The following is a 27864-nucleotide window of genomic DNA, read 5'->3' as shown; positions in this document are numbered from 1 at the left end:
TTGTTAATCTGCCAGATTAGGAGATTACCTACACCCACTGGGGATTATCCAAGCGTCAAGATAAAAACAATTTAACGGAGCCACAGAGTTAGCAACTCGGTCCACGCGGTACAATCGCCACTGAAGTTCTAGCATCTCGACTTCTATGAACTAAAGGACAATCTGACAGTTGTTTAGGATATTCCAACGGAAACAAACCAAGACCTGATTTTCCAACTGCGTTTCGCAAGCTCAGCACGGCTGAACAAAAAGGGCCGTCACACGCCCAGCCTCACGTTTGCTGCAACGGAGTTGTTCCAAATTGGGGGCCAAAATTTTGTTTCTGGTCACCGGTTAGCGCCTTCAGCCAGGTAGGACTACGTGAGTTACCGCGTGTGAAACCAAACCGCCTCCCAGCTGTCACACTAAAACACAAGTGCAGGATGTGTGGTTGTAGCACCCAGCACCGCATTCATCCTTCCTTCGGTTCTGCAAGACCCGGGGCATGCCTCACGCTGCCATTTATGGCTAAAGAATGGTCCGGCTCTTATTTACAGGGTTTTTGCCTCCAAAAAAAGCCTTGTGCGGGGGGAGCTTTGCTCCCTGCCTCGCTTGCCAGTGATGCCCATGCCCCATGGGACCCATTCCTTGCCGCCAGCGCGTCCCCAGAGGGGCCGGAGGGATGCTCCCCGCACACACGGAGCGCCCTGCCGCAGGTGCAGAGCGGGGCCAGGCCCTCATCCTGCACCACGCCGTACCCTGCTCTGCTGCTGCTTTCCTCAGCACAGCAACATCCCGCCCACAGAAGCCCCAGGCTCATTTCTGATGTGGCTGAGGGGGTTTCGGCTCCATGCTGGGGCTGAAAGAGCCCAGACCCTGAAGCAGCACAAACTGCAGTGCCGGTACCTGCTAGTGCAGAGGGTCGTGCAACTGCTCCAGCCTGGGAAGTACACGAGGGGCTTTGCAGTAAGCGTGACTCTCACTGTGCAGACTGCAGCTAACAAGATCCATTCGCAGCAATAGCCCAAGACATCCCCTTTGTGGCTTCTTTGTCAAGGCCAGATAAAAGGAGAACAGCAGTTTCAGCGTACGGGGAAGGAGCACTGTCACACCCCCACACCACACATCAGCCCGGTGTGCCTGCCAGTCCTCCCAACTCCTAAAAGAATTCCCTAGACTGAGATTCTGGAATCACGTGGGCTGATTGCCATCCGAGATTTAAGAAGGCAACAGCTCAGAGCTCCCAGCCAAGAAGGCTCCTTCCACAGTTCAGCACCATCAGGAGACGCAGCAGCTTGGCCTCCGCAGCGAGATTTCCGAGTTGTTCTTGTCTGCGATAATTAAAGACCACAGCACTAACGAAGTGAGTACAGCTGCTGCACTTCTGTAGGACAAAAAAAGCTGTCAGAAAGAGGATGCAACTTGAAGGCTCCGGCATCCAGTGCGCTACCCCCGTGATTTTGTAAGAACACCGATGTCCTAAGTAAGACACTTATTAGCTTACCGTGGACGATGTAGCCTTGGAATACCTAACATGTTTGAAATTGTTTTCTTCCACCCGGCAAGCAAAATGCTAGTCCAGCTGCTGTAAATAAATTCACCGATTCCATTACCAGAGAATGACCTCACTGCAGATCATTCACCCCGCTCTCTGTTAACTTATCGAACACCTGATGTCACATCACAGCCTGCGCGATGCCTTCCTGGGAGTCAGCAGAGAAGCAGGTAGCAGGGCAAAGAGCGCTGGTTCGGGGTGTCCTGAGCAGGAGGGAATGAAGGACAACCTCCGCGCCCTTGCCCCGTGACAGACGCCCGCCGGACGTGCCAGGGTAAGCAGCCTGCTCGTGGGCTGCCCCCGGATCGTGCCCGAAGCGCCGCGCCGTGCTGCTGCTCTCCCACGCTGGCTGGTGCCTCCCTCCTGGGAACAGCAGGCGCTCGCCAGCAGCAACGCTGCCCGGCCACGCTGGCGGCGTCCCAAGGAAGCCCCAGACCTTATCGCAGTAAGGGTGGGAATAAAGCGCCCTGGCTTCAGAATCCAGCTCCGTACCACCCGTCACCACAGGCACCGTGCTCCCCGGGTTGTGAGTAACGCTCTGTAATTAAGTTACGCATTAATCCCAGATAAGCGGCAGCGAGGCTGTGCAATGAGTAAGCTCGGCGAGGGATAAGAGGGCCCGGTTCAGGATCTAGCAAGGAGGCAATGGGAACATCACCCACCTGCAAAATCCCAGCCTGCGAGGGCCGGGGAGCTCGCAGCTGCCAGGCTCCCAGCCTGCCAGGGTTGCTGTTTTATACCAACAGGAAACAAATCCAGCCCAGGGCACAGGCTGCACGTCAGCTCCGGGCAGCCCGGCGATGCTGCCCTGCCCCGTGGCTGCTCCTCATCGCCTGGTGGCTGCTAAATTGGCAGGGACTGTCCTCAATTACCAGGGACTAGCAGGTTACAGCTCCGCACATCACCCCTGCCCCGCAGCCCCGGGGAAGTACACGCACCCGAAGGTGCGCACCGGGGGGGGGGGGGGGGGGGGGGGGGGCAAACTCCCTCTTGCCCCACAGACGCTTCTTTAGGACGTTGTACACAGCAGCAGGCGTTTCAGCGAGCGGCTTGTCTGTTTACCCAGGGATCTGAACGCTCGTTAGCCGATATGAGAAACAGAGCAGCAAAAAAAAAAAAAAAAAAATTAGTTCCAGACTGACTGCGCCCAGAATGCAAGCTTGGCAAACAAGTCGGGAGTCAGATGCTTCCCTGGAAAAGACAAACGCACCGGGGAGGGCAGGCGGTGCTCGGAGGGGCGAGCAGCCCTCCCGCGCAGGCACGGCCCCTGCGGCCGGCTGCACACCCTGCTGCATCATCCCGCCTATTGCACAAGCAGCTCTGGATACGGAAAAGGCACTTGGCAGACGAGCAGGGAAATTAATTTATAACAGGTGGGCACATCCCCACGTTCGATGCCCGGAGCAGATTGTAACCGAGGCGGCTGCAAGAAGCTTCCCCGGGCAGCGGGCACGAGGGCTGGCAGCGCCGGTGCGGGCTCCGTGCTCTGCCCCCGTGGCACGGGGGTCACCCCTCGGGGAGCTGGGGCCTCCTGCAAAGCCAAGCCCCACGAGTGCTGCGGTGCTGAGCAGAGGCAGGGAGAGATCCCGCAGCCCATGGGGATTTGGGGTCGGAAACGGCAGCCTGCGGTGCGTGCCCCTGCTCACGTCCTGCTCCCACTCCTCAGCAGTGCTGCGGTCAAAGGCTTCAGCCTGCAGCACGGCACGGCAAGGTGACCCGTGGGACCCTGCCACGCACCAGGCACGCACCTACCCGCAGTGCTGCGGCACCCCTCCTCTTCTTCCTTGTCCTCCTCCTCCTCCTGGCCGAGGCACCAGCCCTTCCCTCCATGGCAGATAACGAGATTTTAGATTACACCGATTTATCCACTCAACTTATCCGACTTGTCCAGGTCGAGTTCGCTCCTCCAACGTATTACAGCTAAACACAATCCTCCTCCTCCTCTCACCCCTTCCTCCACGCAGACAAGCCCTTGCCAGCACTTTGCAACCACGGCCCTACAAATGCCACGTTTCCCTTCATCCTCCTCCTCCTCCTGCAATTTGCTTGGGGTTTTTTCAGCCTGCTCCCAAGCCAGGTGGGGACGCAGTGCCCCCACTGCCCACTGAAGGCCACGAGCACCCACGGAGCCTCTCTCAGGCGAGCAGCAGGAGCCCCAGTGCCTCCAGGAGCCCCCAGTGCCCTCAGCAGCCCCCTGGGGACACGGGGACCCCCGGCGCCACAGCTCCCAGCGCAGGGCAGGAGGTAGCAGCTGGAGGTTTGGTGTCAGCACCGCTCGAGGAAGCCGTGCCTCGCTATCAGCTTGCTCTAGCGCAACAGCAAAGAAGCCCATTACCACGCCAACTAGCATTTTGGCTTTTTTAACCAGGTGAAAGCAGAGCAGCTGAAGCACGGCGCAGGGCAGCCTCCCCAGCACACTCCTGCATCGTGCGCTCCCTCTGCAGCCCTGCCGTGCTCGGTGCTGTGACGGAGCCATCCCGGGGCTGCCCAACGGGGCCAGGTATCAACAGATACCTCATGCTGGAGGCTAAAAATGCTGAAAACCATTCGATGCAACACAAGAAACCGGAAAGCAGGTGCTGTTGGGCTGACTTGCCAGCCAGCAAGCCTGCTGAGGGCTGGAAACACCAAAAGGTGCCTGACCAGCGTTTGCCCGGAGTTACAGACGCAGGACAGGGCAGGAGGACGTGCAACAGGCTGCAGGAAGAGCGAGGCAGCGGGGAGCGCAGGCACCTGCTGCCACGTTATAATTGCGCAGGTCGGTTCACCTCAAAGCAGAATCGAGTTTTATCTTCTTCCTCCAGCCCAGCGGAGGTTTACCTCCACACTGGCCGTTTTCCGTCTCTCAGGCTGTGCCGACAGCCACATGCACAGAGCTGGGGAGCCCGGTGCCCACAGCTGCTCCCTCCTGCACAGCGGCAGCGAGGGGAAAGGAGGTTACCAGAATAGCTTTTTTTAAAAAAATAAGAGGGAAAGTGATCCGAATAGCTGGTGCATTCTAAATAGCTTGCTCAACTAAGCCGGGACAACTCTCCCCACGGTGAAGGGTGTGCTCGCAGCACGCTGGTGGCACACACAGGCACGAGGCAGCACTGACGTGCCTCTTGTGACAACAGCGAAGAGTTAACCCTGCAAGGAAGGGACGTGCACCCTCCCCTGCTGCTTCAGGGAGACCCTGGCAAGCGCAAGAGCTCCCAGCCGAGGATGAAAAAAATCACTTTAAACACGCCTCTATGCCTGCTCATAGCAATCTTTCCGCCCTCCTGAGCGCGCACAGGACTAAACGCTACACGACAGGCTGGGTGCTAGCGTCACGTCCCACACGGCGCCTCTGCGGGGCAGCGGGACAGGGGCAGACAGCTCTGGTGACAAGCAGCAACTCTTGTGGGCTCCGGCGCTCTCAGCCAGCGGTGTCTGCAGCTCGTAGCATGTGGGTTTGGTGAGGCTTCCTGTGAGAGCCCTGGAGAATCTTATCTGCTGCAGAAACGCGGAAAGCTCACAAATATCAGCTGCTGTTGTAGAAGGTGGAAGCCTGACAGCCGACAGCCAGGGCATCTTCCGTACCTGCAGGCACGCAGCTTCGTGTATGGGGAAACACTTTCAAACCGACAGCGAGAGAACGAAGACTTTGAGGGAGAAAGTTCTCCAGGATGCTGAACTACAGCATCATCTACGTGCCCCGGCAGCCCCAGCACTGAGAACTCCTCCTGTCTGCTTCTGCGTTTGACCAGCCCAGCTCCCGAAGCGTGCCTGCGGAGCCACCAGGCTCTGAAGCACAGCGCCCTTCTGCCCGACCCACACCCGAGTGACGTTCTCGCTCAAGAGCTGGTCTCCAGACTGGCACGTTCAAGGGCTTTGATCCATTTCAAATAAGGCAATGAGCTTAGCCCTTGATTAAATACGTAGTGTAATCCACCTAAATCTTGTTAGCCGAGAAGCCAGCGGCTCGTCTCTCCAGTGGCAGGCGGCGTTTCGTTCCACTGCTGGGCAAGCACAGAGTACGGGAGCGGTGGAGGCACGGCACCCGTCCCTGCTGCTCCAGCACCTCCGGATGGAATCGAGGCTCAGAAATTCACAGGCTCCTTTTGCAAAGCTTCCCCCTGTAACGGGGGAACGTGTCTCTGAAAGGAGTCCGTACCAGTCCTGCTGCAGGGCACCTCGCAGCTCACTGGGCAGCCAGCAAAGTCTCGAAACCCCAGCACTGCCCGGCAGGAGAAGTCACCGACCCTGACCAGAGCCACCGCAGGGCAAAATTGTCATGCTAGGATGTGGGTTAGGGGACATCTGCTCCCACGAATATAGCACGTTTATTCGAGCCTTCAGAAGGCCAACACTGTGAGAAAAGGTACTGCTGCTGTTTCTCTCCGGGGTCCCACGCAGGTGCATAGGACACGCGGGGCATGCAGCAGGGAAGAGGCTGCACCAGGGCCAAACCCTGCAAATCCCCGCTGCCCCCTGCATTAGCGGCTCCTGAGCCCCCTGCAGCAGCCAGCAGGCTCCAGTGGCCACCGACGGGCTGCTGGTTAATTCACCCCTGCTAGCACATTGTGGGGCTGCTATCACCTCTGTTACCTTAAAAAGCCCAGGCACAGGACTTGGGGGAATGCAAGGCGGAGAAGAAAATAAGTTTAAGAATTTTTGAGGTGGGGGAAAGAAAAAGAAAAAAGGAAAACACAGTTTTAGGCACAATCCCAAAGCACGTTCTCAGGCAGGTTGGAAAAAAAACTTCACAGGATTTCTAAAACAGAAAAAGCAGCAAATATAGGAGATATTTCCTTTAATCAAATACTACAAAGAAAGGCTCAGCAGAAAAAATCTGCTCCCAAGTGCACAGGGCTCGCCAGTTACCAGCTGGTGCAACAGAAATCATCCTTTTGGCATCTGTATCCTCAACCAGAGTTAGGAAAGGGAAAGGGCTGCCCGCAGAGTAACCGTGCATGATAAATGACAGCAGTTGAGCATTGCAGGGGCATTTCACTGCTTCAGAGGCTACTGCTATAACAATCTTCTCTGACTCAGCAGCTGAAAGGGACGCCGGGAAGGAAGCACCATAAAAAAAAAAAAAGTCATGCATTATTAATATGGATGCTGGCAGCAAGACATGAGTTGGAAAAACACTGAGGGGAAAAAATATGACTGCAGAATAAGAGACGGAGCCGCGTGTGTCAGAGCACTTCACACTACCCTAAAAGTGGGCTGCGGTCAGGCCAGTGGCTGCTGCTGCCTACACGTGCTGCTGGGGCAGGGGCTGCCTCCCCCTCATCCCCCCAGCTCTATCGGGACGTGCATTTGTGGAGAGGAACCTGATGTGAACGATCCCCCCCCCAAGATAGGTTGCTGCAGTCCCAGCTGAAGTACAGCAAACACAGCAAGTCTCGGGCACGGCCCACGCTAGCCGACGTTTTGGTTTAGGGTTTTCCTGCCCTGGCATGCAGCCATTTAGCCATTTTATCTCCCTGTGGGCTGTGCATCAATCAGCTGTCTGCCGACGAGCCCACCAGCCCCTACACCCCGTGCTGCACCGCGCAGCTCGTGCCCGGTGCTGCCCCAGCGCCACCAAGGGCACAGAGCGCAGGAGTGGCACCGAAACGCTCCCCTGCTCCCACTGGGTAGGCAAGGAAAAACCATCAGTCGGAGCTCGCCTACCTGCTGCACTGCAGTATTTCATTTCCTGTTTTATTCTGCACACTTCATGGATTTATTTATTTCTTTTTTTTTTTTTTTAAGAGGCCAGAGATACCTTGCCAACATTTAGCATCCGTGTGGCTGTCTTCATCACTTCCCATCCAAAATCCTCATGTCAAAGCCTCCACCGCTGGAAGGAGGCACTGTACAGTAGCAGCGTGTGCTCTCCCAGCTCAGACGTCCCAGCACAGACCTCTGCGAGCCGCCTGCCCTGTTTGCAGCCAACCCACCGATCCCTTACCAGGAGCACTGTGGCAGCACATCAGTGTATTTATAATTTTGGTGCAGCTTGGTGCTCAGCCTCTGTAAAGCAAAGGAGGTGGGTAGTACAGCACCACGATTTGAAAGGTCCTTCTGATCATTTGTATGGGGATAGCATGCAAGTAAAACCGATCAGGTGGTTTCCCATGAAATTCCTTGGTTTGTAAACAAGCCCTGGCTGACTAACACCTCATGCACCACAGCCCAACAGCTGAGCAAAGGATTTTTCTCCCCCCAAACTCTGTTTACTTTCTCTCATTTTCAAACGCACAGAGACACCCTCCATGCAGAAATACTTCCCAATCTTTACATCTCGGACCAGGAAGGCAGAGGGAGAGGACAACACTGCGGGCACAGCCCAGCACGCAGCACTGGCACGGGGAGCTCACCGGCCTCACCGAGCAGGGGTTCGGCACCGTGCGGCCATATCCCTGCTCGGACACATGCTTCCACCTGAAATCCACTCAAAGCAGCCATTGATCTCCTCCCTGTGTACCTGGGGTTTCCATGTCGGGGCTCAAGCCCAGGCTCTCACGCAGCTGCAGTACTATTTATATGCCTTGGAAAACCGGAGCGCCGCGTCAGGTGCACCACAGCATTGACTTCTTCCAAAATGCCCGCAGTCACTACAAAACACAACCCGACTCCCCAACCCGCCTGCCGCAGCTCGCTCATTCACTACAGGTTTAAACAAAACCAGAAAGCCCTAGAAAATTCCTTCTGTGAGTGAACGCAGGGCAGTGTTTCTCTCCCCGCCACGCCACGCGCCGTGCCGTGCCTGCGCCCACAAGGCCGCTTCCCAGCCAGGCCGCGGCTACACGTGCTGTCCTTGTGCTGCCCCTGGGACCGGGCCAGGCAGCAGATTAGGATGGCTGGAGAGAGACATTCTCCTGCCGGGCACTTACATCACCCTCCAGGTTTTTGGTCTACCTTTCCTTTCAAAATAATAGTGGCTCTGAAGCGATACTAAGAGTCCTGGCATTTTTAGAAGTGCTAAGATTTAACGGCCACGATTTAATGTCCTCCATAAAACGCATCTGCAAACAGAACTCAAACATTTATTTATTTTTTTTAAGAACAGGTGCAAAAAAGCCTTAAAATACATACTAACCATACTAATGCACTGATGCTCGCCATGCTGCCAGAGAAAAACAGTCAGAACAACCCAAATGCAAACAAGAAGGAAAAGCCAGCATGGAAATAAACTTCACTAAAATAACCCAGCAAAGGTTTTGTCAAAGTAAACATGTTTTATGGTAACATTGCTGCTTTAAAAACAAAGCTGGTGAGGGGAAGATTTCCTCACTCTACAGAGTTTTCCTTCTGGATTCCCAGTGCTGCCACAGCAGGGGCTCTGCAGACCTATTCCCCCCAGCCTCGGGTCATGGTATCCACCCCTGCGAGGCTGCCCAGAAGTTTCAGTGTAATTAAGCACGTAAAGACTCCATGCATTAAAATGAGCCAACACCGAGAGCATTCAACCAGGGGCAAGTGGGACACACACAGCTCCCCGCGCTCCTCAGCTCCGGTCCCTGCAGCTGTCCCCGGGGCGCTCATCACCCCCTGACGGAGCAGACGTTGCCCGAGTTAATACAATTAATGAGCCCAGCCAGAGAAGAGGCAAACCATCACAAACCATCGGCTCAGGGAACAAAGCAGCAGGGCCGCAGCCCTCATCGCCACCAGCAGCTCCCTGAGGAGACTAGCGGCCTGCTGAAGCCACGGCCATCCACGGTTTCCCGAGCCTACAAAGATCAGGTTTCCTGGAGACCTGGGCTGGCGGCACTGATGTTTTTGCTGTAAGGTTCGGTCTGTTGCATATCGCTGAAGTTTTGATGCAATTAATTTGCAGGAATGAACCTGGAAGGCTTTGTGGCTTTCACGAGTCATGCTCATGGAGACAGACCGCTGAAACGTGAACTACTCACATGCTCCCTGCGCTTGCAACACCAAACGAGCCACCAGCAAAATAACCCAAACCAGAAGTGCCTGACAGACGACACGGACCACTGTCACGGGTGCTTAACAGCAAAGAAAAGCCAGTAATTCACCTGCCCCCTGAGAAACCCTGCAATTCCCAGCCTTGACCTGTGAGCCCTGAGCTGCGGTAGCCTCCTGGTCGCACGTGCGTTTCAAAAAGCTCTGTCCTGAACATGGCAGAAGCAGGGGCTATTTCCCCACGCTGCTGCCAGCTTCCTTCACGCTGAAGGCAGGAAACACTGAGTTCAAGACCCGGTATCAAGCAGCATTTATCACTACCATCAGTCATTGTCGTGCCTGACGCCTGTGAAAAGCTCGGAGGAACACCCCAAGAAATGCATCGTTACTACTTTGGGCTGTACAATTCTGCAGCACAGACTTTTTAGGGTTGGAAAGTAAGCGAGGGCAGCACTGCCGGTGAGTTTGCGGCAGGCCACCACACAGCAGAAGGAAGGCCTAGGAGGTGACAGACGGAGCTGCCACAGCACAAACCTCACCGCCTGCAGAGCTGCGCCCTGTCCTCACCTGAGTGGGGCCCGGTCCCACAGTTGCCACCACACCAAACCCCAGCCACCGGCACCCACAGGGCCCTGCCTCCTGGCTGGAGCTGCAGGCGAAACCCAAGAGTGAAGAGAAACAAAACCCCTCCTGCTTCTTCCTCCACCAGCCATCGGGCCTGACCACAGCTCCTTCTGCTGGCATCCCCATGAAAAATGCATAGCAGGCAAAACGAGCAGCTCTCCGTCCCCATGTCACCTCTTGGCGTCACCGCCACAGATGTCCCAGCCCCGGGCAGGGCTGTCCCCTCAGAGCCACCTGCCCAGCCCTGGGGACCCACCTGCTGTCTCTTCTCCCTGCCGAGGGCAGCTCCACAGCTGGGTCCAGCACCACACTCCTCCCCAGCTCGGAGAAGCTGGTGGCATCAAAATATTCACCCTGTCCACACCCGGAGCTACCCCGTATTGCAGTTTGCCAGGAGGATGCACTGAATAGCCAATTTGGATCGGTCACACACAGCAGTGTGGTATTTCTACAAGGGATCAAAGCAGTAAGTGAGACGTACAAAAACGCCGTGCCTTTGGTCTCCATAGTATCGCCCGGCTGGCCACCGAAATGCAGCGTGAAGGAATGGTGTTTCAAAGCATTCTGACCGATCATAAATCAAGCCCTTGCGTCACAGATTTAATCCGGGCCTAATGCTGCTGACTCGTGCCCTCTACAACAGGTCTGAAGCAATTTCTGATAAGCTTTGAGGAAGTAAAGCTTGAGTGAATTACAGCTCTCTTCACGCAGGTAACAATCTTTCACCCAATAATTTAAATTCTCTGTGTTATTTTCCCACATCAGATTCAGACAAGAAAGACTCCTGTACAGACCTAAGCTTAAAAATATAGAAAAAATAGGCTCCAACATCTGAAGGAAAAAAAACAAAAGAAAAAAAAAATAGAAGCAGGCACCTGAGCATCAGGGGAGGCCTTGGACCCTCCTCCTTCCAGGGACCTGGTAACAACCCACGGAGAGGACCAAGGGCACGGTTTGAGAAGTTTCTGCTGGTGAAGCGAGAGTTATCAAGGTGAAACTGCAGCATGCAGCGCAAGCAACTTGTAAAAGTATTACTACTTCCAGATGCAAGATGGAATTTCCCTGGTTTCCTGGTCCCTGTTATAAAAGCAGGAAGCCAGCAAGGAAAGACACCTTCAGGAAAGCCATGAGTCCCCACGATGTGCAAAGGCATGACGGCCAGGGATTCTTACCACAGCCCCTTGAAGCACCAGCAACCCTCTCGGTATATTTAGGAAGCACAGGCTTCCCAGAGGCAATCAACCAGCAGCAGTTTCTGGAGGTGCAATGCCTGTGAGGCAGCTCACTCACCCCATGGCCTCCGGGTCCTGCCTGGGCATGGGGCAGAGTTTTCTGGGCAGGCTGATCCCTGTGGCACCTCTGGGGACAGCTGCGGGCCCCCAGCACCTCTGGGCGATAAAAGCCTCAATGTGAGCAAGGAGACTGGACAGGCTTTCAGTTCTGTCTCGTAAAAAAAACAAACCAAGCGACCTGTTGGACTCTGAGCCCCATAGAGAGTGGCCACGGCTCACCAGACTTCCACATCAGACGGGCCAGAGGCAGCAGCACCAGGAACCTGCTCCCACGAGCACAGCTCAGCACCCACTTTCATTGAGCTCAGGGGCAATGGGACACAGGCACAGGTGTGCCAGCAGCTCCTCGGCCGCTGCATCTTTAACGGCCCTGCCAGGCTCTCGCCACGCAGCTCAGCACGGAGCGGAACAATCGGCCGCCTCACGGAGCGCACAATGGCAGCGATGAGACAGACCCACATAATAACCCCATCCGCACCAGGAACAAAAGCCAGCAGACGCTGGGGAACAGCATGGAGTAAAAGGGAACCCTGCTGCATCCGTGCGAGCAGCTCAGCGCCTGATGATCTGCTCTCCGAGGTGGATTTGCAAGCCCAGGCCCGAGGACATGAGTTGTTGTTGTGCAGTTTGGAGGAGGCCACGCATTTTAGTAGAGTGCTGCAAAGGAAGAGATGCTGGCTGATTGTCAGATTGCTCTGTAAGAACTTGAGGCTCCAAGAAGATATCAGTTTTGTAGGTGAAGTGTTGTTTAAGAACATAAGCAAGGGGTTACCCCAGGGACAACACAAACAGAAGTCCCAAAGGCCCTGGGCTCCCTGTAGGTGCCAGGCGTGGCTGCTGCCCACGCCGGCTGAGCTCTCCCACCTGCATCCTTGCTGGCACTAAACACAAAATTCTTCCTCACATTTCCATCACGAGCAGCACAGTCTGAGCAGATGGAGGGCAGGCTGTTGTCACCTGGCCTGGAGTACAGGACAGCACTGTGTAGGGCTTGGCGAGGGGAGGTGACCCTGAGCGGTCCCCAGCACCTGGGCGAGGCTCTGCTCTCCCTGAGGGGCACCAGGAGCCTTTTTCTTGCCTTTCCAGCCCATCAAGAGAGCTGTCAAGCACCAGCTCCACGCCAATATGCTGAGACAGCACCCAGAAGCGCAACTGTCCCAGTTTCCTCCTGGCACTGGGACACAACTGCTTGAACACAACAAGCCTCAGCAGCTCCACAGCATTTTCCCTCAAATCGGCACCCGCTCCCCATCCAGGGCCTGCACCAGGCACCGGGGACAGGGCACAGCCAGGGCGCTGCCTTCTGCCAAAGCGATGGCACACCCTGCCACAGGGGTGCCCCATGCAGCATCTGTGGCCACAGGTCCCTATGGTGGCCCCCAGCCACCTCGGACAGGCTGCCTTCACCCACCAAAGGGACACGGGTCACCCTGCCCCTCCACAGACCAAGGTTTGCTGTAGCAGCACATTTTCATCAGTATTAAACATCGAACAGATTAAAGCCTTTTAAGGCTGGTTCAAAGTCACACACACAGCTTCCTCAACTTCAGGTCCCGTTCATTTGATTTTTTTTTTCTTTTAATTGAGGCATGACCAAGGAATAGGATTAATCACTCTTCCACCTGTGTTTTAGCCGAGAGCCACAAGTCGCTCTTCAGTCTCTTCGCCAGCAAGCCCTGCGAAGGATGGTTTTGCAGCTGAGGCCTCACACCGTGTCGAGCATTTCCCCTTCACACACCGTTTGCTCAATTTAGCGAGGGCTGCAGCATTGCTCACATCCTACCGGGAAAACTCACTTTTCTTCCAACTTTCTCCTTACCTCTTTGGCCTAAAAACAAACTGCTTCCAAGTGCCGGGATGATGAGCCCAGCCGCCACGGGAATACTGGGCTGGGTTTTCATGACGGAACATTTTTGGCTGAAAATGGTGGAAAAAAAAAAAAAAAACAGGAACCAGATCTTCTGTCACCTGATGGGGAGATGAGTCAGAACATCACTAACATCCACAGGCGTGTGGGGACAGGGACCATCTTCACGTCTTTGCTTCCTCTTCCAGCACCTCAGATAGGAGAGCAGAGGCTGGGACCTGTGGTCCACACGGGCAAAAGGCCTGGGCAACGAGCTGCTTTTACATGGGGATTTGTGTCTTGCAGCACCTCTGATACCTGCGTGACCGTTGGCCACCCACAGCAGTGCAAAGCAAATGAGACAACGTAGCGCAACTCTAGAGGAAGAACAAAACCATCCCTGCAAGAAAAGTTTCCCCCTGAAGCTGTACAGCAATTCCCTCTCCAAGCCCAGCCACAGCCCTCGCAGCAGGCCGGGAGCACACCACGGAGCTGCTCCTTGCCCCGGCCCGAAGCCGTGCCCCCACCAGCAGCCACGCTCTGCCAGGGGTCCAGCAGCTGAACAGTGCCATTTCCCCAGCAGGAAACCAGCCGTTTATTTCCAAAGCAGCTCACCCCTGCACCGCAGCTCTCTGAAGGGACGTTCCCCGTGCCTGCCCTGCACAGGGCCACGGGACGCATCTGACAAGGTCACTGCCGGCAGAGCTGGTACAAAGCTGTCCTCAAACGGATGCTGAGGAGCTCTTGGCCACCCCAAGGCCAACATGCAGGACAGTGGCCAGGGGCTCAGTGCTCAGCCCGTGGGGACAGCAAAGCCCTGGGCCACCCAGCCAGGCAGGGTACAGGCACCTAGGACCTCACGCAGGCCGTCCCCAGGATGCGTGCCCCCACGTGCAGGGCTTTGCACACCAGCAGCATCCCACTTTGCCCCGCACAAGGCTCCCAATGCCCAGAGGCAGCGATGGGATGGGATCTGTAAATAAAAACTTGCAGAAGTCACTTCGAGGAGCACGCTTGGGTCTCCCTGGGATGTCTGAGCTCGGGACAGCACGAACGATACCAATGACATTTCAAGGAGAAACTATCATTGGCGAGATTTTTGGTTTTATTGAAAAACCAAAACCACAATCCTTTCAAAAGAATGGGTACTATAGCTAGGTTGAAGGCCAAGCTGACTGTGAGCCTTGGCTTCTTGCAGAAACGCGATACACAGAGCGAAGACAACAGTTGTTTCCCGGGCCACAAGCCTGCCTGCCGCTCTGGGAGATGGGTGCTCAGTCCCACGAGCACTGGGCGCCCAAGGCACTGGCCATTCGGGCGCACGGCCACCCTCAAAGCACGCCGTTAGGACAAACGCCACCGAACACTCCCTCCTTCTAAAATACGCACTTCTCATCTTTCTACTTTACCAAAGGAAAAAAAAAAAAAAAAAAAGGACTAGGATTTCCGCCAGGGAGAGTTCAGACCACAAACACTCAGCCAACACTCCGCTTCTTCAAAAACAAACTCCGGCGGCCGGCCGAGCCGGGGCTGTGCTTCGCGGGCCCGCGGGGAGGCACGGCTCGGTATAGCACGGCTCGGTATAGCACGGCTCGGTATAGCACGGCTCGGCTCGGTATAGCACGGCTCGGCTCGGTATAGCACGGCTCGGTATAGCACGGCTCGGCACCCACAGGCGGCCCCACGACCAACAGCAAGACCCCGCTCCCATGCACACACCCGGGGGGCCACCCCCCCGACACCCCCCTACCCCAAATCCGCGCTTTTTTTTTTTTTTTTTAATTTCCCCCCCCCTTTTCTCCCCCCCTTCCCCCGCCCCACCTCCAGCACCCAGCGGAGCGGCCGGGCAGCACCGCGCCCCCCCCGGCGCCCCTCTCCGTCCCCCCGGCGATGCTGCGGCCGCCCCCCCCCCCCGCCCCATTACTCAGCGTTTCCCCTCGGAGCGGCGCCGTGCCCGCGGCCCGCCGCTTACCGATGCCCGGCGCCACATAGACGAAGTAGAGGAAGGAGGAGGAGAGCGAGAAAAGGAAGAGCGCGGCCAGCAGCGAGCGCCGGGGCAGCAGCCGCCAGGCGCCGCGGGGGCCGCGGGGCCACCGCATGGCCGCCGTTGCCGCAGCCCTGCCGCACCGCCACCGGCACCGCCACCGCCACCGGCACCGCCCCGCCGCCCCGGGCCCGCTCGCATGCGCCGAGGCCCGGCGGGAGCGTGCAGCCGGGGCCGCTCCGAGCCGCCGCCGCCGCCGCCGCGTGAATGAGCCGGGGCGGGGCGGCGCGGGGCGGCCCCGGCTGCTCGCTCCCGCCCCCGCCGAGCCGAGCCGGGCTCCTCCCGCAGCCACGGGGGGCGTGGGGAGGGCAGGGGAAGGGAGGGGATGGGGGGAGAGGCGGGGGTGTGGGGTTAGGGGGCGCGGGGGGGGGGGAGGTGCTGGGGTGCGGGGGTATGGTGCTGGGGGACGGGGTGATGGCCCCAGGACAGCCGGTGATGGCACCGGGATACCAAAAGTGGCCTTGGAACAGCCGGTGATGGCTCCAGGACACCCGGGTATGGTCCTGGGGCACCCGGTGATGGCCCCAGGACACCCAGTGATGGTCCTGAGACACTCGGTGGTGGCCCCAGGACACCCGCTGATGGCACCAAGACACCCGGGTATGGTCCTGGGGCACCCGGTGATGGTCCTGGCACACCAGAGGTGGCCTTGGGACACTCAGTGATGGCCTTAGGACACCCAGCTATGGTTCTGGGACACCCAGTGATGGCCCCAGGACACCAGAGGTGGCCTTGGTACATCTGGTGATGGTCCTGAGGCACCCGGTGATGGCCCAAGGACACCCTGGTATGGGCCTAGGGCACCCACTGATGTCCCCAGGACCCCCAGGTATGGTCCTGGAACACTCGGTGATGGCCCCAGGACACCCAGGCATGGTCCTAGGACACGCAATGATGTCCCCAGGACACAAGAGGTGGCCTTGGAACACCCAAGTATGGTCCCAGACCATCCACCAGTAGCCTCGGGACACACAGCAATGGCCTGGGAAACACAGCAATGGTCTCAGACATCCGGCCGTGGCCCTGGGACACCCAGCAATGGCCCTACAATACCCGGCAATGAAACCCAGGGCATCCAGCAGCGGGCAAGCAAGGGCTGAACCCCCCAGCCCGCCACACACAGGGGTGTGTTTGCCACCACCCCAGGTGCCATGCACACACCACCACCGGACGCGGTGCCTCCAAAGCCTGCAGCCCGGGCAGGTGATGGGCACAGATGGGCAGAGGAGAAGAGGGGGCGAAGTCGGCGTGGTCAGTGCGGCGATCAGCACCCGCTGCAAGCGGCAGCGCAGCCGGCTCGAGAGTAATTAAGTAGTTTTGCACATGTTTGTGGGCAGTTCCTCCGCTGTGTGTGGGAGGAGTTGGAAGGAGACACGGAGATGCCTGAAAATGAAAAACTGGGGAAGAAGAGCTTCCATCCCCATCGGGGGGGGCAGCAGAAGGAGCTGCCAGGGCCCAGCACAGCCCACATTGCAGCTTGGGCAGTGCTGCATTTCTGGCCTTGTTTGTGACTGCAGGAGCCGTGCAGCTCACGCTGGGGCCGGGGCAACAGACGGAGAGGTAATTTCTCATTTCACCCATGGGTAAAGCAGAAAAAGCCAAAGCTGGGCTCCAAGGGAGGGCAGTGGGGTGTGGGCCAAGCTGCCTCCATCCAGGGCAGACTCCTCAAGAATGATGGGCTGGGGGTGGGAGATGGGGAGAGCCGCCACTGCCAGGACATGCCCGCTGTGTCCCCGACTGCCTCCGCACCCTGGTTGTTAGCCTCTCCCTGGCAGGAAGCGAGGCATTGCTTAATCCAAACTTCTGACTTTCCAGCCTGACTGTGACTTCATGGCTCGAGCAGGCCCCCAGGCCAGTTTGGGGACGGATGCTGGAATAAAGGGTACTGCAGGTGAGGCTGTGTATCGCGGTAACCCAGGGAAGGATCAGCCTCCCTCCCAGCCTCCGTGCTGCAAAGGCAAATAAAGAGAACAGTTCCCATGTGAGACAACTGTGAGAGAAATACTGCTGTGTTGGATACATGGATTCACTGAGGAGGGATGAGATAAAAAGGAAAATAAAGAAAAAATGAGCTGGGATTAGCAGAAAAGTGGAAATCTCTTTAAAAGGTGAGGCAGTCCTTTTCATAACACGACAAGGCCCAGAAGGATCTCGAGGATGAAGGATCCTCCAGAGAAGGGAGCCTGAGGAGGTGAGCAGGGGTTTCCCTAGAGAGGCTGCGTGAGCTGCGATAACTTCAGGAACAGGGAAACTTGCACTCTTTGTGTTCCACTGCACCGCCACCTTCACTGAGGGAAATTAAACCCCGAGCCCTGTTAATTTGTAGTAGCCCAAAATATTGCAGCAGAACCGCGTGGTGCTGGCTGGATCTGCTGTTAACACAGCTCCTATCCAACACCTAACAGCACGCCTTGGGCAAGGAAACCCAAAAAGATTCCTTGGCTGGCTTTTGGTTTGTCTGATGCAGACGTGGTCAAAGGTGAGACATCACCACAACCGATAATCTAACCTTTAGAGCGTATTTAATTAGCAATGACACCGCCGGAGGAGCCACCCAGAAACTGGCTCCCAGGCCCAGCTGCCACAACAGGGACTGGCACGGAGGGGCGAGGGCAGCAGAGCCCCGCAGCCCTGCCCGGGCTCTGCCTCGCTCCCCTCTCGCAGCCTGCCAGGGCCCAGCTCACCCCAGCCCACCCAGCCCACTTTCCCCCTTTTTTACCCTCCTCTCTCGTCCCTTCCTCTCCGGTTAAGCCCCCTCTGCTAAGTGCCAGCTCTGTGGTTCCAACCAGCCAATGCCATTCTCCCCACCTTATCCCCACTGCCAACAGGACCAAACGGAACAGGAGGAGGGTTTTTAACCTGGATTGTCCCACGGGGACAGCCCAGGACCAAGCCAGGGCTGGGGAAGGAGCTATGTGGTGGAAGGGGGGCCGGCAGGGAGCAGCCAGCAGTGCCCCGCGTAACCCCGCTGGCGGGCAGGGGCTGTCTGCTGGTGCGTGGCCATCAGCAGGACCGGAGGGACAGGTCCTGCCAGCACCCAGACCCGCGCTAAGGTGTAGGGGCACCCTGGGTGCACATCTCCACGCAAAGGCCTTTGCACCACCCGAGGGGGGCTCTCCTTCCGCAGCTCGGGGGGGCGAGCGCGGTGCTCGGAGGGAGGGCACGGACATGGGCGCACCAGGCGCCGTCTGGAAGGGTTGGGGCCGCGTTTGCACAGCAGCACCAGCACGTTGCACAAGTGCTGTGTGTGGGAGACCGACCTGGCAGCTATCTGCCCGCTCGCGATAAACGCTGGCGTGGCCGGGCTGGGCGTCTGGCAGGCCAGGTCCTGCACACAGACACGGGGCAACTGAGGTGGCCGTGGGAGGCAGCAGCAGGGGCTGCCCCGTGCCTTGCTGTTAGCAAACCCTGACAAGGAAGCACCACAAAGCCTCGGCCCCGCAGTGCCACCCAGTCCCAAGGGCCACTGGTGACCAGGCAGGTGGCCTCTGCCTCATTTTGGGGTTAGAAATTCTCAATAAAGGGCTGCTCCGCCCTGACAGCACATCCATTCTTGTCAGCTGCCAACTTCTGGTGTAGAGAATAACCGATCTGGGCAATAATCTTCGCTCTGCCTCTTCTGCACGGGATAGATTGCAGCAGGGGCGTTGCAGCTCTCCTCGTGTTTAGCAGGCTTTGTCACTGTCGCTGTAGCTTCTGGCTCCTTCAGCCCAAATGGTAGAGACGTTCCAGAATAAAAACTCAATCCTGCAGTTAGGAAAGTGTCTCCATTTATAATGTCCAGCTGCGCGGCAACGCTCAGTCTGCCTGGGATTTTCCCTGGAGTTTCTGCAGCCAGTCAGTCTGTGAGTAAAGGGGGATCCTGAGCCGTGCCACTCAGGCTGACCAAGATGCTGGGTGCACTGGGTGCTGACCAGCTCTCAGATCTGCACGCCCTGGGTGACAGAAGTGTCTTCCCTCTACTTTTACTAAAGGTCTGCTTGCAACACCCGGCTTGCTGCAGCTCCACTTAAAGCCAACACGGGGCCATCGCTGGCTGTGAGCAGGCAAAAGACCGAGAGGATGCAGGTACAGTAGGAATGCACACCCACAGACTCCGTGTATGCAATAAATATTCATCCAGAATCTTTCGCTGTTTGCCAGATCATTGACATAATTATTGATGCAGCAGCTTTTCCAAAAGACACAACAGGGTGTGTACTTAATTTGGTAATGAGAGCACACCTAAGTGGCCCTGGCTCTTTAGGCTAGGCATCAGACCACTGCCACCCACGTGTGTTGCTATTTTATCTAGCATCGGTGTGTTGGCAGTAACAGAAAGGAAACTGAAGGCAGATATTTGTTTATTAAAATGGGAGAACTCCACCGAATGCTGCAAGGTGCTCCTGGCAAGCTGGAGTGCTGTAGACCAGCTCCTGGATTATGCCACCCACTAAACTTTCTAACAAGGCTATTAGGGCTCTGATCTTACGAGCACTCGTGCACATGCTTAACCGTAGGGATGTCTCATTCTACCAAAGTCAACAGATGTGTCATACCTCCCAAAAGGAGGCAACACCAACAGAAATGGTTTTGCAGAGCTCCGTATTCACTTGGAAGGTCGCTATCATCAGGATCATAGGCTAAAATATTAAGCTCGTCATTGCACTTTTCAGAGGTCCAACTGATTTCGTTACCCCCGAGTCAGCTCATCTCTGAATGCTGATGATCTCTCCCTATCAACGTGGACTTACCCAAACACACATAAAATGCCTTTGAAATTTAATATTTTGGCTGGGGAATACACCAGGCTGTACTTTCCAAAATTTCCCAGGGAAGGAAACCTTAGTGGACAACAGTAAAAGTATTGCGTAATTTAGCGTGAGTGAACTTATCCAGATTTTAAAATATCACTTGACAGAGTGCTTGGCAAAAAAGCTATGACAATAGTTGAGCTAAAATACCACCAAACAGCCCAAACTGTCTGAGGGTCAGCAAATAAACAGGACATATCGGAGCACCGTGGGGCTAGGCCTGGGATGCCAGGAAATTCTCCATGGGAGACAGTTTTTTGGGGGGATGCTGTAGAAGAGCGCTGCTCTCTCCCTGGTCCAGGAGGGTCTGCATGGACGTCTGCAAAGCCAGACATCAGAGCAGCGCAGATATGGGTGAGATCCAGCCTCTAGCTCCTAGGAGGTGACATGGATGGGAAGGAAACAAACATTTGGACTGTTCAGACACATCGCTGTGTCTCAAAACGAACAGTGTAGGCAAGAAGGTGGGATGAAATTCTGCCTCTGCTGAAGCCACTGGTGGAAGAGACTCCAGGATTTTCACCGTGCAGAAATGTGACTGCCTCCTGAAACCTGGGGACAAGGACAACCAGGAACAAAAGAGCATTTCAGAGGAAATTGCTTTCTATTAACTCATAATTACATAACGCAAAATTAACTCGTGAAGGCCAACTGCTTAATTGGATTCCCAAGTGGGGAAGACATTTGCATGGTGAATGAGAACCTTCCCCAGTACACTGAATTGGGTGTTTCAAGTACAGAACATAAATTCCTCTGCTGTGTGGCAGAACTTACCCCTCACCTTCAACAGCTAAACTGAGGGGGTTTTGAGCATTTATTCTCAACCACCCATCAGCACCAAACACTAACCAGGGGACCCTACAGAAACCGCTCAGTTCTGGAAGCCTCCATTTGCTCTTTTCCACACAGCCGCATTCTAATAATTTTGTGAATATATTCAGATATTTTGCTGGAGTAAAATATCAACGCTTTCTGCAGTCTTAGCCTTCCTCTCAGCTTGGATTTTGATTAATTGGAGTAAGTATTTAATTAGGAAGGCGAATAGCTGAACCTCTTGAGCAGCCAGGCATCACCTCTGTAGTCACCACCCTTTGATGTACGTGGAAAGTGCTTGCAGGAGTTTCTTGAACACGCACAGACTTTCGTTTCTCTTAACACCTTAGCAAGATTTGGCTCTGCTTTGGGTTTTCAGCATGGTGGGGGAGCTGCCCAAAGGGAATTCCTGCTCCTCTTGGCCTGACGCTGGCCGGGGCAGGGAGCAGGACCGGGCAGCAGCCGGGCCCCAGCAGCGCCGTGACCTCTGCAGACGAACGGCCCCTCTCGGCACGGGGCCGTGGGCGGCTTTTGCTGAGCCACAGGCTGGGTTTCACTGCCCCGTTTTGGTTGTATTTCTCATCACTCTAGGGGTGGGCCCCGCTCTCTGCTTACTCTGAGTAAACGCAGTAAAGCACGGCTACTGAAGTGCGGAACATTTACGTTGGGTCCGTTTCATTAGGTGTTTATCAAGCATCTTCCCACATGCAGAGGCACAGCTGCGGGCACGCATGCCCCGTGCAGCGCCATGCACGCATCCTTGCAGGCTGCTGGCTCCTGCAGCAGACCCCGAGCAGTGCTCGTGACCACCTGGCCACACGTGTGCTGGGATCAGCTGGGACCGGCTCCTGGCTGCGGGGCTGCCAGCACAGCGTGGCTGTGGCCCGTGGCAGTGGCACTGGGTGGGATGGCGCCCTGAGTGTCTCCTTCCTGCGCAGAGCACGGCTGCTGCACCGACACGGGCTGGGTGGCAGCACCGGGTGACAGCCACCTGTTCCAGCGGTGTCCACTTTCCCTGCGGCTGGACAGAGCACTTAGGGAGCTGCTGAAGAGCTGAAGGCTGCCCGATGCCTTCGGCGGGCCTTAGGCATGTGCTGAATCAAGGGTTAGGAGCCGCGCACCCACCAGAGCAAGCTGCCAGAACCACCAGCGCTGCCTGTTTGGGTTCTCTCTCCTCCAGGCTTAATCACCGCCTGCTTCTGGCCCTGACGCCGTTTGTGTTGCGTGCTTTTATTTTTCCCAAAAGGAGCGTTTGCACCTCTACTACATTTATTTTATCCTGAGGAAACCGTAATGATTTACTTCTGTGCTCGATTTTTTTCCTGTTTGCAGTGGGACTCCTGCTGTCGTTCTATAAATATCCCATCCTCAAGTCTTTGCAGGAGCAAGCATGACTGAGAGCAGGGAAGGTGAAGCCAAGCTAAAGAGGCCTTTACCAGTGCTAAAAACAGCTGCTGCCGCGGCTGCTGCAATTGATTTATACCTCATCTGGAGAACAACAGTTCAGAGCCTGGAATTGTTGCCTCCAATGATTTATTTGGCTGTGCTTGGGTTTGGCGACGTGCTGTATAATGTTTTTTGCACGGAAGTGTCACTCTGAGGAAGGTTTAATTGCTTTTACCGTGGATGGTGATGAGAACGCCTTGGAAAAGCTATTTGCATACATTTTCTAGAACACCAAATGTGTAACTTCCTCCAAGCTCAGGCAGTCTGAGGCTGCTTCGCTGCATTAGTCAGCTGTGCTGAATGCCTCTGAAAAATTAACAACCAGAAATTCCCCAGCACGGAGCAGAAAGTAAAACTCAGGGCCGGCTGGCTCAAGTGCGGGGTTATCTGTAGCAGATAAAGCGGCAGGGCTCTGAATACGAGGTTGCAAGCCACAGGCACAGGCAGCCCCAGCCCCAGCACTGCTTGCAGCCTCGCAGAAGCCCGGGGGGAAGAAAGGGTCCCCAGCTGCTGGCACGGCTTGCTGCGTACAGGAAAGCAAAGGAGAGATTTCAGCAATATGGGGCTGATGTCAAAAAGCTGACCCGCTGCCAAAGGCAGGGCACGCACCTGCTCCTCGCAGCACCACCGCTCACACGCCGCCGGCTCGGTGCTGCTCCCGGAGCACGCTCCCAGGGTTATCGCTGCAGCGCCCTTCATGCAAGGCCGTGCACAAATCCCTTTTCCTGCTTCCTCCACAGGCTTCAAGGGCAGAGTATCTCTTGAGTGGCCTCGGATATTTCCCCAGCATCAGCCACAACTATCTGGTCTAAACAGCTCCTTACACCAGCACGTAACTCACTCTAGAGGGAAGTTCATTTTTGTGATTATTTAACGCTTTGAAGCATCAGACATTGACATAAGCAGGACCCTGCCTATACCAGTGTATTGATTTAATGCCTCTCAGTGCAAGGGGATCCTAAAGCACCTCTAAGTGACTTATTTTGGAGCCGCAGCCACCCGTCTACGTGAGTTTACTCTGCATTTCCCCAGAGACTTGTGCTTTTTCTGCCTGGCTGCTTTACCTGGGGAGAAGAGAAGGGTGATTTGCGGCAGGCACACAGCAGGCTGGGTGGCACGGCAGCCCCAGCCCCGCCGCCCTGCACAGCAAGCATCGGGAGGAAAAAGCACAGTGGTTTTCTGCCCGTCACGCAGTGAACGTGCTGCAGGACCAAGGCCTTCTGGAAGCATCAGATTTGTTGTGGAGGTGCTGAGCAGTTGTGTATGTGCGTGTGATGGATCAGCACCTTTCAAGCACAGGGGATTTGCTGAGCGTGTACAAACCATCTGCCCAGGAAAACCACAGAAAAAGGCACCAGTCGTGGTCCCCACAGCGTGTGGCAGTGGTCCTGCTCGCCCACGGGGAAGGACAGCAATCGTGTCAGGCAGAGCGTTTCCTGCTGGAGACCACGTTTCTGGTGTGAGCGGGGTTGTTTGTGCAAACCCCCGACCCTTCTGCCTGTTGGGATAGTGCACTGTGGCACTGACTGTGCTGCCAACACACCTAGGGGTCAAGGCAGGGCTCAGGGGTGCTTTTTGGGTCACACAAAGCAAGGGGCTCGGTCCCTGACCAGGCTGAGCCCGCTCTGACACCTCCACTCAGCGGCTCGGGAGCTCAGCCCCAGCGCAGGGCTGCGGCTCGTGGTGCGAGGCAGGGCAGGAGAGGCTGAGTGTCAGCGGAAACTGTAGTAAAGCACAATACAGTCATCCAAAGTGGAATCCAAACAAGATGCCAGGGCTCGTATTTGCTAGTTACGAACAACCAGGGTGACTACATGACATAACTGTAGCCAGAAATACTCTCCAGTTAGAAATCAGGCTGAATTTTGTAATAGCAAGCGTGGAAGTGACAAATTCTTTATCTCTTGATGTCACCCAGCTAAAGCAGTAGAGTTTTCTGGGGGTTATGCGTCAGCCACACACCCACCCTTCTGAAGCACGGGCTCTGGGTTCAACACCAGGTTTTACAGACAGCTCTCTGTGGCCTGTGACACACAAGCGGCCAGCTTCGATGACCTCATGGGCTCTGCTGGCCCGGCTGCTCTTTGTCCCCGAACAGTCACCACCTCATGATTCAGAGGGGAGAGATGCACTCTCTGCGTTACAAGCACCACAGCCTGTTTCAGTCAGGTTCGCAGAGTTTCTGATCTTATGCAACCCCCAGCAGTTACCGCAGCAGCTGAGCACAGCTAAGAGGCAGGCTGGCCAGGAGCGGTGCCTGGTTACAGCAACAAACCCGGCCTCGCTCTGCCACGGGCATATTTCCCTCTGATAAACTTAGAAAATTACCGTAGTGTGCTGTTCATTGTACACAACCTGGATTTAAGCTGTTTAGTTTATAAGGGTATTTTAAACAAACAGCTTTTTGTTTACATTCTCACCAGCACTGCAGATTTCTGGGTTTAGAGCAGCTCCGATCGCTTTACGCCAGCACCCTTCGAGAACAGAGGGAAGGGACATTGTAATCACTTCCTAAACCCCGAGACTCTGCAGCCACTTTCCTGGCAGTGTCCCTGAGATTATCTGGAGCCACTACAAGCTAAAGGGCTGACCCTCAGGCTTCCCTTATCCCTCGGGGCAGGGCAGCCGCTGGTTGCAGCCTCGTCTCCACCCAGAGCTGGGAGGAACCGGGACACCAGCAGGATGAATGGCCAAAGCACCCCTTGCTTGTTGTGTCCCTTGGTGTGCTCAGCTTGCTGGACATGACAGGGAAAAGGAGCGGCTGGGTCTGCTGGGAGAGTCATCACAGAGGTGCAGGGAGGCTGCCAGAGCTGATTTCTTCTTGGAGGGAGGGGAAGATCCAAGGAGCACGGCCTTGCCAAGTAAAGAACTAATCCCCTTGCCCTTGGCTCTTGCTCTCCTAACCAGCCTCTCCCTGAGCGCTGTCAGCTCGAGCACTTCGCTCTTGGGCTGGGTCTGGCTGGCACGGGGTGAGTTTTTCTTCATGCTGTGTTCTAGGTTTGTGCCTAAAACAGAGCTGATAACACGGCAGTGTTTTAGCTGCTGCTTAGCAGTGCCTGCACAGCAACGAGCCGCTCCTTTTCCCACTCTGCCGCCACGAGCAGGCTGGCGGGGTGCACAGCCAAGACAGCAGACCCCAGCTGGCCCAGGGGACAGTCCGTGCCACAAGACCTTGTGCTCGGCTGTGAAAGGGGAAGGGGAATGCCTGGGGAATGCAGGAGGAAGGGGAGCATTCGGGGTTGTGGCATTTGTCTTCCCAAATATCCACTGTGCGTGTTGGGCCCTGCTTCTCTGCAGATGGCTGAGCTCCTGGTGGGAAGTGAACGAATTCGTTATTTCGCTTCGCTTGTGCGTGAGACTTCGCTTCCCTCATCGATCTGTATTCATCTCAACCCACAAGCTGCTTCTCACTTTTGCCCTTCTGATTCTCTCCCGTCCCACTGGAGGGGAGTGAGCAAGCAGCTGGGGGGCCAGCAGGGGTCAACCCACCACAGCTGGGGGGTTTATATGCTGCTCTTTTGTTACCTATCCCCTCCGTCCTATGAGGTAGTTACTGTTCGCGTAATGCCACATCATTATTATTGTTACTTCTTCACTTTTCCTCTCTTAGCTCCGTGCCTCTCCCCTTACGGCGCTGCCGGCCGCAGGAGCAGCGCTGCTCCATCGAGGTGGCGGCTGCGGGAGGGGATGCCCCTCTGCAAAGTGGGGCCTGGGTGCTGTGTGTCAAAAGTGATTTGTGGAGAAGGTGTGAACAGGAGCTGTGTTTTATCAACAGGGCAATTGCCGTCCTGATGACGGATTACAGAGATAACAGAAGCAGCAGAGCTCTTCTATGGAGACGCTTCAGAGGAATGCCTACAAAACCACCACCAGCTGCCTCCGAGGGAGAGGAGCTACGAGAGAAAGTGTGGTCTAGCAGTCAGAGCACGAGTCAGCACATTTAAATTAGTATTTGTCTTTCTGCTGTGTACTTTGCTGGGTACTGAACTGGATACCTACTTCATCTCAGCTGCGAAACGTCTCTCCCCCAGCAGAGGTGCCGTGGGGAGGGTAATGGGGTGTACCCCCAAATCCACGTCCTACAGACCCCGAAGGTCTGCGGGCAAAGGCCTCCTCCTTCCTGGCAGCACCAGGAGCAGGGGCAGGCTGGGGAATGGGGCTGGCTTGTCACCAGAGAGCCTGCAAGGGTCCCAGCTGGTAGGAGGCCGGCGTGCACATCACCTCTAGATCGCACTAAGGAGTGCCTACCCCCGGTGCCTCACCGTGTCCCAGCTGCCTTTGTGTGCCACCGCCCTGCTGCAGCCAAAACCGGCATCCTTCTTGCAGAGGCCCTGCCATCACCTTCTTCAAGGGCTGGCAGGTTTTGGAGGCAGCTCGAGAGCATGAGAGCATGAGGCGACAGGTCCTGGGAGTGCCCAGCAGCTCCAGGCTACATCCGTGAGCGAGAAATGCAGTTGTTTGTACAGTTGTTCTCCCTTCCCATTGCCATTTGTTTGTAGACATGCCACAGCAGATGCTTCCCCCCAGTACAACGGATACTTGGACTCATCTGGGGCTGGTACCCGTAACTGTAATCCGGCTAACAAAACACTCTGTCTGTCACAGGGCTGTCACAAAGATTTGTTAATTCCCATTGACAGGAGGCCTTTCGGGTTACTCTGTAATCAGGAAAGAGGAAGAACTTAGGTGCCAGGAAGAATGCAACCCACAGAATACCTACGCACTGTCCTCAACAACAGAAAAGCATTTAGGAGTAAAAGCAACCCCCCCCGGAGGGGCAGGCAGAGGCAGACTGCTGCAGGAGGGAGAAAAGCAGGGCCAGGCCAGGCCAGGCTTCCTGCAGCTGGCGTTCGGGTTTCACCTCACGGGTGATGAATGGCCCCTGTACGGGGAACAGCTGCTGCCTGGCACCAGGGTGAATTCGGACACATCACCTGCGGTCTCTCTGAGCACACGATGGGTTTCCAACAGCAGCCGGGTCCAGAGCAGAGAGCAGGGGGTGGCTCTGTGCATGGCGGGGGGTGAAGATGCAGGTGCTGAAAGCTTCCACGATCTGTGTGCTGAGCAGTTCTGGAGAGGCTGCCGGGGAGCAGGACTGCATGGGCTCACCCTGCTCTTTGTCTCTCAGGATGTCTGCTGAAGGCCTCTGTTGGTTTGAACTCACAAGGCTTATATAAAACCAAGCAGTGAACAGTCCTCTGTGGAAGAAACTAGAATGCCTTGAAGACATTCAGGAAAAAATGGAAGAGGACAGTATTTTGTCACCACTGCCTTCTGTTGCCTCATTTTCTGAGCATGCAGAAGCACTTGGAGGCCTCTGCTGGGAAGAAGAGAGGTGGCCTGCACGACTCGCTGGCCCGACGCAGTGTGGCTGCGTCCCCGGGCCTGGCAGATGACACGGCTGTGGGATTGCATCACACGGGGCTCCAGCCCATGTGGCCAGAAAGTTTGGATAACAAAGTGATGTCAGTGAGAGCTGTCTGTGCCAGCAGCCAAATGGAAACGTGTACTGGGAGCCTAGGGTGAATAGGTGGGAGCACAAGCTATCCCCAGTCCTTGGCTGAAGTTGCAGGTCTCCAGACAAAGTG

The 27864-nt window shown here is 56.0% G+C and overlaps 1 protein-coding gene across 1 annotated transcript in view; it reads right to left on the bottom strand.

Moving 5' to 3' along the window:
• B4GALT5 (beta-1,4-galactosyltransferase 5) overlaps positions 1-15343 on the bottom strand; it is a 32750-nt gene extending 17407 nt beyond the window's left edge. Inside the window, exon 1 of the mRNA XM_035548499.2 lies at positions 15153-15343. Within this exon, the coding sequence (XP_035404392.1) occupies positions 15153-15279 (127 nt within the window). The 5' untranslated portion in view covers positions 15280-15343. The remainder of the gene's footprint in view (positions 1-15152) is intronic.
• Positions 15344-27864: the final 12521 nt, after the last annotated feature.

This window comes from Cygnus atratus, chromosome 16, assembly GCF_013377495.2.
Source record: "Cygnus atratus isolate AKBS03 ecotype Queensland, Australia chromosome 16, CAtr_DNAZoo_HiC_assembly, whole genome shotgun sequence".
NCBI classification, from domain to species: domain Eukaryota; kingdom Metazoa; phylum Chordata; class Aves; order Anseriformes; family Anatidae; genus Cygnus; species Cygnus atratus.
Note: the sequence above shows the minus strand (reverse complement) of the source record. Positions and strands in the feature narration are given on the sequence as shown.